Consider the following 12963-nt stretch of genomic DNA (forward strand, 5'->3'; position numbering starts at 1 on the left):
AGCCTCAAGCGTTCCGGCAGACACCACGTGCTCCATCTCCAGAGCCACCCGGGCACGGAGAATTCCGCGGAAGAGAGGCAGACAGTCCGAGTGACCGTCCCCACGGGCCATGCCCAACCTGGACCTGTGGATGCCCTCTGGATTACTAGTCCAGTAACATAACCACTACTCTACCATAGCCTATATATTATTCTATAAATGTATAGTAACTAGTGCAGGTATAGGTATGTGGCGACTGGATGGAGAGGCAAAAAACCTGGTAATGAGGAGCCTCTTGCTGTGTAAATCCCAAACTTCTCCCCAGGGTGTGGGAGCGGGCCGGTCCTCCAAACGGCAGGGGGCGCAGTGCTTCCTTGTCCGGGACCCGGCGGACTGCAGCGGGCTCCGAGAGATGGAGGAGGCCAAGTACAGGCAGTTCCGCTCCTATAACTTCGCGGCTGACCCGGCGTTCCAGCGTGGCCTGGTCCAGCTCGGAGAGGCGGCGCGGGGATCCGAGGAGCGGCTGCTCAAGGCAAAAATCTACTATTACTCCAGGTACAGGGTTAGCAGGTCCGGGCCCGGGCCGGCGGCACCGACTCACGCATGCGCCCTTTCGGCAGCGGTTGCTGGATTGCAGTCAGAGGAGGAAAAGCCCTCAATGTTTGGTGGCACTCTCCCTAATCTGGGACATTTAAACCCAGTTATACCACTGCACAACTGCTTTAACCAGCTCAGCCATCTCAAGAGCCAGGCTCCATCTGTGTAAGTGAGTTTGTCACTGTTGTTGATCATAAACCTCATTCTTATCATCTCCCTGGGGACACCTCCTCCCCTTCTGTCTGATTGTATTTCCACCCAGCTGCCCCTATCTCTATTTGATATGCTTTTGTCCGCCATTCCTTTGTTCAATTTTTTTTTGGTTGGGGGGCGGGCGGGCGGGGAGGTGTTACTCATCTTTTCTCCTGGCAGTTTCTCTACACATGGGCACTTACAATAAAATAAAAAGGAAAACTGCAGTGTTGAAATTAAAAACAGAAAATGGTAGAAATGCACAGCAAGTCAGTGAGCATCTATACAGAGAAAAGACAGGTTATGGTGCTGAGGGGCTGATCCCTTTTTAGGCCACTTTCAGTGTTCATTCCTTGTTCTCCATAGCAGGGAAGAAAAGCAATAGTCAGCAAAAGAGAAACAAAAAAAATGGTGAATTAAAGTGAGGCAAGTCAAGAGTGTATTGACATTAGGACAGTGTAGTAGATACTACTCTTAGCTGCACTCATCTGCAGGAAATGGACTGTATCACACTCCTTTTAAAATGTAGGTCTACGAATGTGTCATCAGATTAAGGCCTCCTCTTGTAGCAATGCATTTGCACTGCTCTGATAATTGGTTTCACATTAAAGCCAATAGGCCTCCAGAGACGAGGGGAAAATAAGGGAAAGGCCACTTCTGTGAGACAGGGACAAACAACAAAATAGTAGATAGTAGGAGGAAGTGGGTATAACAACTGAACACCAGCAGAATAAGTTAGGACTCTTTAAGGACGCAGCCACTTTTATGTTTTTAATATTCACCAGTATATGTTTTTGGTCATCTGGGTTCTGCCATGCACAAAAATTTATCAAGTGGTCTCCAATTCAAACTTGAGAAACCTACACCCACCTGTAGGATTCTGTTTGCCCAATATGGAGTGTGCAAATTTTTACTGTAGAGATATAGCCCACATACCCAGCTCTAGAGAGCTGAAGTATAGGCTGGCAAAGCCAAAGCTTAGGGAGCCCCAAGTATGTGCATAGGTGCTGCTGGAGTTTAACCAACTGAAACTGTGTAATTAACTGATCATTGGTAAGTTATCTGCTACTTGCCAAGCTAAGACCATTGGGGAATTGGTCTGCAGAATTATCTGGAGCTAATGGGAAGAAGCCCAATTCTAGTCATAGGTCTACCCCTAAAGGTTCCATTAGGAATCTAGGCTGGATGGCCAGTCATCAATGGTGCCCTGGACTATTGTGGACCTGCCTAGCTCAGTTATGGGATTAGCAAAGCTGCCACACAGGGTTGATGTGGAGATGCCGGTGATGGACTGGGGTGGACAAATGTAAGGAATCTTACAACACCAGGTTATAGTCCAACAAATTTATTTTAAAATCACAAGCTTTCGGAGATTATCTCCTTCGTCAGATGATTGAATGAAAAGGTTCTCAAATCGCATATCTTATACGATGTTGGGACAGCATCACACCAATCAAAAGGTGTCGTTGTTATTCAAACAGGCCAGTCACGGAGAACAGCACGTCCCAGTACACTCGATATACATTGTGTCTTTTACACAGGCAGGCAGAAAGAAACTTAAAATGGCAGAGAGAGAGAGAGAATTTTAAAAAACATATAAATTTTTTCCCCCTTTTTGCTGGTGGGGTTACGTGTAGCGTGACATGAACCCAAGATCCCGGTTGAGGCCGTCCTCATGGGTGCGGAACTTGGCTATCAACTTCTGCTCGACGATTTTGCGTTGTCGTGTGTCTCGAAGGCCGCCTTGGAGAACGCTTACCCGAAGATCGGTGGCTGAATGTCCTTGACTGCTAAAGTGTTCCCCGACTGGGAGGGAACCCTCCTGTTTGGCGATTGTTGCGCGGTGTCCGTTCATCCGTTGTCGCAGCGTCTGCATGGTCTCGCCAATGTACCATGCTCCGGGGCATCCTTTCCTGCAACGTATGATGTAAACAACGTTGGCCGAGTCACAGGAGTATGAACCATGTACCTGGTGGGTGGTGTCCTCTCGTGTGATGGTGGTATCCGTGTCGATGATCTGGCATGTCTTGCAGAGGTTGCCGTGGCAGGGTTGTGTGGTGTCGTGGACGCTGTTCTCATGAAAACTGGGTAACTTGCTGCGAACGATGGTCTGTTTGAGGTTGGGTGGCTGTTTAAAGGCGAGCAGTGGAGGCGTGGGGATGGCCTTAGCGAGGTGTTCGTCGTCATCGATGACATGTTGAAGGCTGCGGAGAACATGGTGTAGTTTCTCCGCTCCAGGGAAGTACTGGACGACGAAGGGTACTCTGTTGGTTGCGTCCCGTGTTTGTCTTCTGAGGAGGTCTATGCGATTCTTCGCTGTGGCCCGTCGGAACTGTCGATCGACAAGTCGAGCGTCATATCCCGTTCTTACGAGGGCGTCTTTCAGCGTCTGTAGGTGTCCATCGCGTTCCTCCTCGTCTGAGCAGATCCTGTGTATTCGTAGGGCCTGTCCATAGGGGATGGCCTCTTTGACGTGGTTGGGGTTGACTTGCTTCTAAATTTTCATTTCCAAACATGTCATTTAGAGTCACCTTGATGCCTAAGTAACCCTGCATATCCTCCAAGGAGAATAGTCATTAGTTTATTTTTAAGCAACTGACAAACACAGGTTTAAGCCCTTATTAGGTTAATAACAGGTACTACGTGCTCCTCACAAGCAGCACGGTGAGCATGCAACTCACTATAAAATGTGAGTGCATTGCTACCCTTCTCCTGAGCACAGCATAGATACACAGCATACCCCATTGAATGGTGGTTCCACAGTTGGAAGTGTGGAGCTTTAGCAGCAGTACTCTGATGCACGGCTGAGGGGGTGCTACATTGTGGTATATCCTTGCCTTTGAATAAAAGGTTAAACAGGCCCCATCTGCCTGCTCTAGTAATTTAAATGGAAATTAAAATATTTCACGGCACTATATGAAGAAAATGGTTTCATTACACCTTCAATGAACACCACCAAGATAAACTGATTTACTGGTCCTTCATCTCATGGTTGCTTATGGGGCTTTGCTGGTGCAAAATGCTGCTCTATTTGCTTACCCAAGTTACTGCACTTCAAAAGTTAGTCATTGTATGAAATGCTTTGAAAAGCAAGGCACAATTAATTTATTTCTGTATGAATATGCAAATCCATTTTAATCTTTGTAATACAATTGGGAAAAAATTAATCTGATTTGCTGAAAATAAGCCTAGAACTTGGGGCTCAGTTTTTCAGCATCAAAAAGTACACCACTGCTTCCCATTTCCCTCCTTTGTGGTGCCAATATCATGACCGAACCCAGAAGAGTTCACTTGTCTGTGGTGCAGTCGCAAATAATTTTTATTTGTAAAAAAAGCTATGCAAAGTTTAGAGTTTCATCTTTCAGCCAAATGTGACAACATCTGATTTGAGATTCAATAGGAAGAAACAACTGGAACAAAAAAAGCCTCCTGCACCCATACACCAAACGAGCCAACATAGTGGAATCTGTCTGATGTTTCAGATGATAGTTACTGTGTTGTAAATGATGTGTCTGGAGGTTTACAGAACTGGAATTAAAAATTAATGTCAAACTATTATTGTAGCACATTATGCAAAGAATTGTGTCCGTGTTTTTCTCTACATATCACACTTAACCTACAAACAGTGGAAAATTGAAGATTTCCAGCATTTCTAACCACCTACTATACAAATGTTATAATGAAAACATCTGATAAATTCTCCATTTCAGATTAGCAGTGAGCATCCTACATCAAAAAGGAGCAATATTCCTCTGTTCAAAATAAAAAGAGATCTTATTGTGCAGATTACATGTGATGTTTTTCCTTTTTATACATGCAATATAACTGTGACCCAAAGTGGTGACACAGCAAGGCTTACCGTGACATTGGTAAACTGTGACATGACACCTAGAGTGTGGGGGGGGGGGGGGGGGAGGATTATCAGTGTCATCTAAATGCTAAAGTGTTACTGCCTTGGAACACACTCCAGAGCATATTGTTCTGTATAAAAATAGAAATGCAGCATTTTCTTCAAGTTTGGTTCACTGTTCCAACTTTCTTTTGGGATATTATGACACTGTCAGCTCCTGTTTGGGCGTGCTTAGGCAGAAGTAATATTTGTATTTATTGTAACAGTCAGAAAGATTAGCACTCAGTATGTCTCAAAACATTTTCCCCACTTTTTCCAGGTTTATCAGTCCCATTGATCCCGAAGGCTACAAAGGATGGCTTTCCTCACAAATGATTGAACCCTCAAATCTGAATAACTTAGCTGCAGAGGAAGATATGACAAAAGCTTTTGAAAAGCTGCTCAGACAGACTCCAAGTGATCCAGGAAAAAATGACCGTTTAACTACAATAGAGATCACACAGGTCAGTTGCAAACCACCCATAGATCAGCAAGCGGAGAAAATGGAGGATGCAAGAGTGTATTTTCAGATTAGTAAAGAAATCAAAGGTAACGGTCATGATGTTCCTTATGAACCAACTGGGAACAGTCAAAAAAAAGAAACAACCCATGAAGATAGAACAGTTGGTGACATTGCAAATCTTTCTGCTACGACCACAGCAATGAAAGGGGAAAGCTGCACCCTTTCTTTCTCTCAAGTTCTTCACCTTGTGCAAAGTGGACAAGAAATCCCTGGCATTCAAAAACTAAACATTATGTCAACAAACAGTATGCCTACTGCTTCACAAATGGCAAGGAAGCCCAAACCTTGGGAAAGTGTCAAACATTGTAAATAAAAAATGTTAAAGATCTGGAAATGTCCTTAATTTATAACAAAAGTTGATGTTTATTGTAATTAAAATACAGGCACAAGTCCAATACAGGCTAATTTAGAGGCAGAATTGTGGGCTTCCAGCCAGAAAGTGGAGTTTAAAATCTTTGTCATGGTGGGTGTTTGAACTTGGCTACCAGATTTCCCAAGTTCTGCTGGATGCCAGGCTTGGGCCACAAAGGGTTCCATTGAGAGGAAAGGATATAGAATCACAGATGGAGGCCATTCAGCCCATCATATGTCTGTGCCAGGATCCAGCTACAGAGCTGTATTCTTAAAGTAAGCAGAGCAATAATGGGTATTCTAAACTAGGGGGGAGGGAGAAGAGGAAGGATGAAGATCTACAGCATGTATAATTAAGAGGATTCACAATTATAAAATTGTATGCTGTTACTGTATATTAAACTTTCTCATTTTTGTAACATAGATAGTATATGTTGATCAGTCACTGCTTCTTGTTTCATCTGTCTGAGATAATCCTCAATTGCTTTTTGTTTTGTTTCATAAGCCATGTCTACAATCTTCTCAGAAATGATAGGGCTAATTGTGCGCTTCAAGCAGGGAAGCTATCCTCGAAGGGAGCACTGACAAGAGATAGTTATTCTTCAAACTGTGCTCCCTGTGAGCATCACATTAGCCATAGAGATATCTATCTATCTCCGTTGACTTACTATATGCTTTTCAGTTATGAGTGATTGCCACAAAATACTCTTTACAAGAGAAGTTTAGTAACTGTTCCTCCCAGTATGATAGACTTGAGTGGAGTTTACATGCCAAAATCCCTGAATTATTTTTTACCTGCTGTGTGCACCTTAAGTACCAAAATGCCAGTTGTGTAGATGATGGGACTGAACTGTCAGCCATGTGCAAACTTTTTTTTAAAAAATGAATTCTGAAAGAAAACTGCTTAAGCCACCATTCTTCCACATCCTGGGCTCTCTAGAAGGAATCAGATTTCAGAGAAAATCTCAAGAAACCATAGTCTGGTATAAGGCCATTCTGGCTTACTTCTTACTATAGACCATGTACAATTTATTTAATCCGAGTGAGGTAAATTAAGAACAAATAAAACTTAAGTCCCAATGGTAATCCAGCAAAACTGCAGGATAGTGGTCTAATATTTGAACTACATTATTCAATCCTCATCATGAAATTTCCATGGCCTCAGCAATGCAGGAACCATTGCTGTCCATGAAAATATGAACGGAAGTGCAGACTTCAACCATTGTTACTGTTTGACTATATTTATCCTGCATCAACATCACTATGTTGGAACTATAGTGAGACAAAAAAGTTGTGGTTTGAAATCCAGACAAGAGGTAGAGCAGTACTTAATGCAAAATTTTAAACATGGACCTAGCAGAATATTTATTGTAGAGATAAACTTGATTAAATGAAGCATAAGTGTTGAAGAAAAGGTTCCTCATGCAACAAAGATACAGTATAACAGACACCACAAGAACAGCAGTGGAGGTGCTGCCATTGGGCAACGGGTTCCTGATGGGAGAAACTCCTGGTTTTATATACTTAGTGTATGGAGTACAACTAAGAATTATTCAAGATTTGCTTCATGTTCCACTATCCCTCCCCCAAAAGCATAAGTCAATGGTTTGGACACAGCTGGCCACTTTTCCTCCTCCTGACAGATTCAGCTAAAACTCTCCCTGTAGGGGAACACAGCTGTGTTGAGCCTCACCATTTTGAAATCTGGAATTTAATGCACCAGTGCTGCAGTTCTCAAGAAGTTCATAAATTCAGAAGTATAGTAAGGGCACACAACACATTGTATTTATGCTCTTTTTTTCCTGAAAATATAATTAAAGTTACTACAACTGTTAATGTCAAACTGAAAATTAATTGCACAATATCTCTCATAACACCCAGTTTTGATAAGTCAACTTGAAACATAAACATGGAACAAATCCCTTTAAAATATGACGCAACTGATCGCATTAAATCTAATGAAGTAACTGGAATATATGGATCACATGCTGGGACTCTGGAGGGGGAAGTAGACAACTTAGTTTATTTTTCCATAGTCACCAAATTTGCTCAAGAATCCTTTTCATAAAAACACCAACAGTTTTTTAATCCCATAACGTTGCTCACAGTAAGTCAGAACATACAATCTCTTACCTGTCTCTCTCTCCTTGCACTCTTCTGGTTCTCTTTCTCCTATCCTTTGGCTAGTTTCTTTTCTTTTGGGAGTAAGTGTGGTATGGCTAGGAAGGGAGATAACAAGAGCTGCAGGCCACGTTTTTGGGTGGTGGGTGTGGAATGCTGGTTACAGGAGGGATCCAGCTAAGGCCTTGGACTGCAAGGTGACTTTCTGGCTGTAGTTGGATGTGACCAGGGCCACAAGCTGGATTTTGGGTTGCAATTTCCCCCATATCTTCCCATCCCCACCTGTCTGCAGCAACCCCTCTCTACCAAACCCCAGCAATGGCAGTAGGTGGATGAATGGGGTGTTCATAAAAGAAAAGAACAGGCAAGGAGGTCAGAATCCCAAGAGGAGGAGAAAACAAAATGAGCTACTTGTGGACCAGTGGGTAGAATGAACTTAAAATTGGGGCGAGATCACATAAAATTCAATGAAATTAAACTAACTTTACCTGGCATTGGTCCGATTAATACAATTTAACTAAAGCCCAAGTAAAACTTCCAGGCAGCACTACATAGAGAAACAGAACCTGGGAGTTGGATCTTGTAGGAGCAGCAGAGTCATCTGATGTTGGGAGGACTGCATGCTAAGTATACACACTTAACAGAGTAATACCCAGATGTTACACTTCCTATGCAGCAATTTTGTGTCAAACGGTGTACTAGATGCAAGAACTCTAATATAGATAAAATGAGATAACAATGGTTCTGTTCCTAGGGACTGCTTGCTTCTGATGCAATTACATAGGAGTTAATTGGTATGCACGTTGTGAAGTGGTAGAAAATACTCAGCATTTTGTATTTTAGTCACCACAATGTTGGGACAAATGGAGGTTGGAGTAAAGATTAATTAATTATCACTGGGAGTAAAATATTGGCATGAGGGAGGACTATTTAAATGAGTGGTGTCACTGGGCACGTGTAAGCATACAAATTTGGGAGCCAAAAATTGTTTAAGAAAAGTTACTTCACTGCAAACAAATAATCAATTTAATCTAGATTTGATATATATAAAAAGCTTTAATTGGAGAACACACATCACCATTACATTTATCAGTTAATGCAGTGCCAGAGACTAGTGTAAGGTACAGTATTATCTGCATAAATACACACCGTTATTTTTGTTCAATAAAAAATATGGTAAATAATTGGCTTTCTACAACTCTAATGGATCCACATAAACAAAGGTTGTTTCCGAGGTTTAAAATTCTGATCTGGTAAATAAACAGGAACTCCACAGCAGACGAAATGCTGGGACTAATGCTTCAAGGATTAATGGGGTAATCCAATTTTTATGTTTCCAAAAGAAAAGTATATTTTCCCTTATGTCACTTTTTTTTAAAAAAAGTATTTAGGATAGCGTGCCTTTAGTTGTCAATGCTCCAGACAGAAAGACCCAATTGTAATCTGAAGTGGTGGGGGACGGGGAAAGCAAACGACACACAATACAGTTTAAAGCCTGACATTTTTCTGCTCTCCTCAATGGGAAAATACATTTCAATCAACTCATTTTCATTTGTTTTAATAACAGAAGGGTTGTATTTGTGTATTTGTACTATTAAGAAAGATCATTTATTTAAATTCATGTTTAAAACAGTTTTGGAATGTTCGGTTGTTACCCTGAACCCAAAGCAAAGAAAACATTTCTGTACAAAAATACAGACAACACAATGCAAATAAAACAAAAATATTCAAAGCAGTGCTTTTTAAAAAAGTTACAACAACTTAATAATCAAACTTATTGCTAATGGATAGTTTATTCATATTAATTCCCTATTATAAGATATGCATTTTAAAAAAATAAAGGAACAAGACAATTGCCCACAAATCAATCATTTATCACCATAATCTATGCAACTACTGCTTCTTCTGTTCCTTTAAACTTGGGCTTCCCACAGATCTGGCATGCTGTTCTCCAAACAGGCACATATACTTTTTAAATTACAAGTTATACATTTCAATCTTGATTGAGTAACTGAATTTCTGTTCTAAGCTGTTCTACACCTGTTGCTGAAAAGTTCTTCTATGACTGTCCCATCTGCAAGAGTTGATATATCGCCAAGATCCCTCTCATTTCGGGCAATGTGCCTCAGAACACGTCTCATAATTTTACCTTTAAGGCAAGAAATCAAAAACTCAGTACAACAGGTTTAAATGTATTTAATAATGGATAGATATATTTATACCAAGTAACATATGTACTATACCAGAACGGGTTTTGGGTAACCCAGGGGCATTCTGTATATAATCAGGGGTGGCAATAGGTCCTATTTTTTCTCGAACTGCAATATTCAAAAATAAAATTGTTAATGAAAATTGACTTTCATGAAATTGTTGTTAATTTTGTATCAGCAAACATGTTAGCCACTTTCCTATTGCTGTTAACATTACTTAAAAAAATCTAGAAGTTTGATACATTTGTGCATAAGGTATAAAGTAACACACTAAATACTGTCCAGGAAATTCAAAATTCCTGTACATTATGGGAGGCTTTATTAAAAGATGTATTATGGATTTTTAAGTACAGTCGAAATGAGGAGATTTTTACTACTTGCATGTGAAATATCATTCATTGCTTCACATGACAAGCAGTGCATGGGAAAGAATTTAAAACTAAAACCCAGCAACACCAAACAGAACATGGTGGCCCAGTGTATGCTGGTGTGCTAGTTTGTTGCACCATGGAATGGAAGGACATGAAATCATACCTGTGCGTACCCAGACAGCAAGCGTGTGGGGGCAGGAGGAATGAGATGGGCATTGAGATCTGGTAGCTCAAGAAGGCAGGTTCCAGATACCCAGATTCTCCTCACTCCAATTTCTAAGCAAGATTTCCTGAGCTGAAGTTTGGACTATAAACAGAGCGACTGACAGGATTGAAGAGGTAGAAGATTGGTCTACCTTGCAACATTGGCAGAGACCTGTTAGCAGGTCACCTGCCAACTTCTGGGACTGGGAATGGTGTGTATTGAAGGATCTAAATTTCTAAACTTCCAGCTCTCAACATCAGAATAATGTTTTAATGCAAAGCTGGTATATATATCTGATGCAAATGTCCTGCTCTTTTCTATAGGAAAAAAAACACAGAATAAATCAGGCTGCTAATTCTACAAAGCCCAATGCACAGACACAGGCAACCCACGTGAAGACAGCAATCGATTGGAATCATTAATTACTTTGTATGTTTGAGCTAATTTGAACAAAACAAATTCTATGGGGCGGCAGATTAAAGATAGGTTAATTATCCATTTTATGCACCAATTATATTCTACAACGTGCAGTATAATGTTGCTTAAATTCATCACTGTTACCGAGAATGTAGAACATAGGATTTCAAACTAAGGTTCCTGGATCCTAGAGAGTTTGCAAGAGGATTTCAGGGGTTCACAAAGTCAGATGTTTGTATTTTTTGACATTTGCAGCAGTGTTAGTACTGCTTTCCTTCAGGCAGCTGATATGCTTTTTCAGAAATTAGGGTAGTGGGTGCTTAGGAATATGTCAATATTTGCACAAAAAAAAGACCTTGGAAGGGAGGTGAACATTCACCATTAATACTTCATTACAGCTTCAATACAATTGCAACCAATGTGAAACCAACTTTATAAACTTTACACTTAATATTGAAGAACATCCTGCTGTACTGCCTTTAAGTTTCTAATGACAGAATACAGGTGATCTACTTTCTAACTTTAGAAATTTCACTACTAGTGTGACATTGCTGAACAGAGTGCACTTAGATTTAAGTTTATATATGCAGACCCCTGCTTTCCCAGATTCAAGCATAGTGCATTGCAGGTTAAAATATTCACTGCTCCTCACTTACACCTCTCTCAAATGCTCTGATCCTGCACTACTTGGGGCACTGGAGTTCTAACCAATTTAAAACTTCAATATCCCACAAATGTGATTCTTTAGAAACATTTACACACAGCTCTGCTAACCAGTCTCTGACTGCCAATGAACATTCCACAATTGATGGGCTCGTCACCCTATCATTGTTCTATCAGTCATTTAAATTTAGTCCCCAGCTGTTATTCTTTAACCGTTTCAGTTCATCAACATTTTGACATGCATCAGAAGGGTCCTGCAAACAAACATTCTTGTGTAGTGTTTGGTGATGTGCTACGATCACTGTACTTCAGGTCGATTCAGTCACTGGCTTATTGAAAGGAAAGGTGTCTTTGAAAGTGCTGGCAACCAAATAAAGGAAGATGACACTGTGGGACTTCCACTTGTTCATTTCACATTATTACCCCACACCACGGACAGGATTTTAACTGCTAAGTCCGGATGGGTTCGGGGCAAGGGCCAAACAAAATCGCATTTTTATGGAGCGGAAGGGAATCCCGGCTCCAACCTGGGTGCATGCGCAGATCAGGAAGCCGGAAGTCCCACTGGCAATTAAATCTGACAGGCTGATAATTGAAGAGGCAAATGTACCTCATTCAGGTAATTACGGTAGTTTATTTTTTTGCATATTGGACACTTAAAAAGATTTTAACGTTACCTGGGCGGCTTTCCCACAGCTTCCGATTCACGCCTGGTCAAACCAGACGGGAAGGGCCGGATCAATGAAAAAAAAACTAAATAAAATAAAATTATATTTCTTGTTGTAAAAGAATAAACATACCTTAAAACTGATGTCACCTGCACCGCGCCCCCCCCCCCCCACCCCATCTCTCTCCCAATGGCCGACGAGGTCTCTCTCTTCCCCCCCCACCTCTCAGATGTGTAGCTCCTCTCTGCCGGGCACGAAACCCTGAAGAGGCATTGAATGTGATCGCAGATCGTGACCCGCCTACTTCCCTTCCAGGTTTCGCACTGGCAAATCCTTCACCCATCCTCCACACCATCCCGGCATCATGCCCCATAATTTTAATGTCTGGGATTTTTGAAGAGAATACTTTTGCGGGAGGGGGAAAGGTGGTGAGAGAAAACTGGCATTTTTTTTAAAAAAAACATGTAACTAAAGAAAACATGAGGGAACAATAAGTCATCTTGAATACACATTTTTCAAATGTATTACAGATATTTTACCATTAGTTTTTAAAATTACAGTAAATTACAGTATTCTAGAAGCTATCATTACCTTGATTTTTTAGTTCAGTGACTAGTGTTTTGGTAAATTCATGTCCATCTCTCAGAGTGACAAAGCAGTAGAGGCATTCTCCTTTCACAGGGTGGGGATGACTAACAACAGCAGCTTCTGCTATAGCAGCATGTTCTATTAATGCAGACTCCACTTCAGCAGTACTCAAAAGATGCCCTGAAAGTA

At 41.2% G+C, this 12963-nt stretch overlaps 2 protein-coding genes across 4 annotated transcripts in view; one reads left to right on the forward strand and one right to left on the reverse strand.

Moving 5' to 3' along the window:
* Positions 1-349: 349 nt before the first annotated feature.
* On the forward strand, positions 350-10008 carry LOC137335201 (uncharacterized). The gene is made up of 2 exons (XM_068000416.1): positions 350-534; positions 4938-10008. Exons 1-2 carry the CDS (start codon positions 392-394, stop codon positions 5491-5493), a joined length of 699 nt encoding a protein of 232 aa, XP_067856517.1. The 5' UTR covers positions 350-391; the 3' UTR covers positions 5494-10008.
* acss2 (acyl-CoA synthetase short chain family member 2) overlaps positions 8689-12963 on the reverse strand; it is a 70389-nt gene continuing 66114 nt past the window's right edge. For all 3 annotated transcript variants that reach the window (XM_068000414.1, XM_068000413.1, XM_068000415.1), the window contains 3 exons: positions 12778-12954; positions 9896-9970; positions 8689-9801 (listed from right to left, as the gene is read on the reverse strand). In XM_068000414.1, coding sequence (XP_067856515.1) covers positions 9677-9801; positions 9896-9970; positions 12778-12954 — 377 coding nt within the window. In that variant the 3' untranslated portion in view covers positions 8689-9676. The remainder of the gene's footprint in view (positions 9802-9895; positions 9971-12777; positions 12955-12963) is intronic.

The sequence above is a fragment of the Heptranchias perlo genome, chromosome 19 (genome assembly GCF_035084215.1).
Source record: "Heptranchias perlo isolate sHepPer1 chromosome 19, sHepPer1.hap1, whole genome shotgun sequence".
In the NCBI taxonomy this organism is placed as follows: Eukaryota; Metazoa; Chordata; class Chondrichthyes; order Hexanchiformes; family Hexanchidae; genus Heptranchias; species Heptranchias perlo.

Bases quoted from the DNA above. Each gene is read 5' to 3' on its own strand.
- LOC137335201 (XM_068000416.1), top strand. From the start codon at position 392: ATGGAGGAGGCCAAGTACAGGCAGTTCCGCTCCTATAACTTCGCGGCT. The intron at 535-4,937 runs GTACAGGGTTAG...CACTTTTTCCAG, and splicing joins AAAATCTACTATTACTCCAG to GTTTATCAGTCCCATTGATC.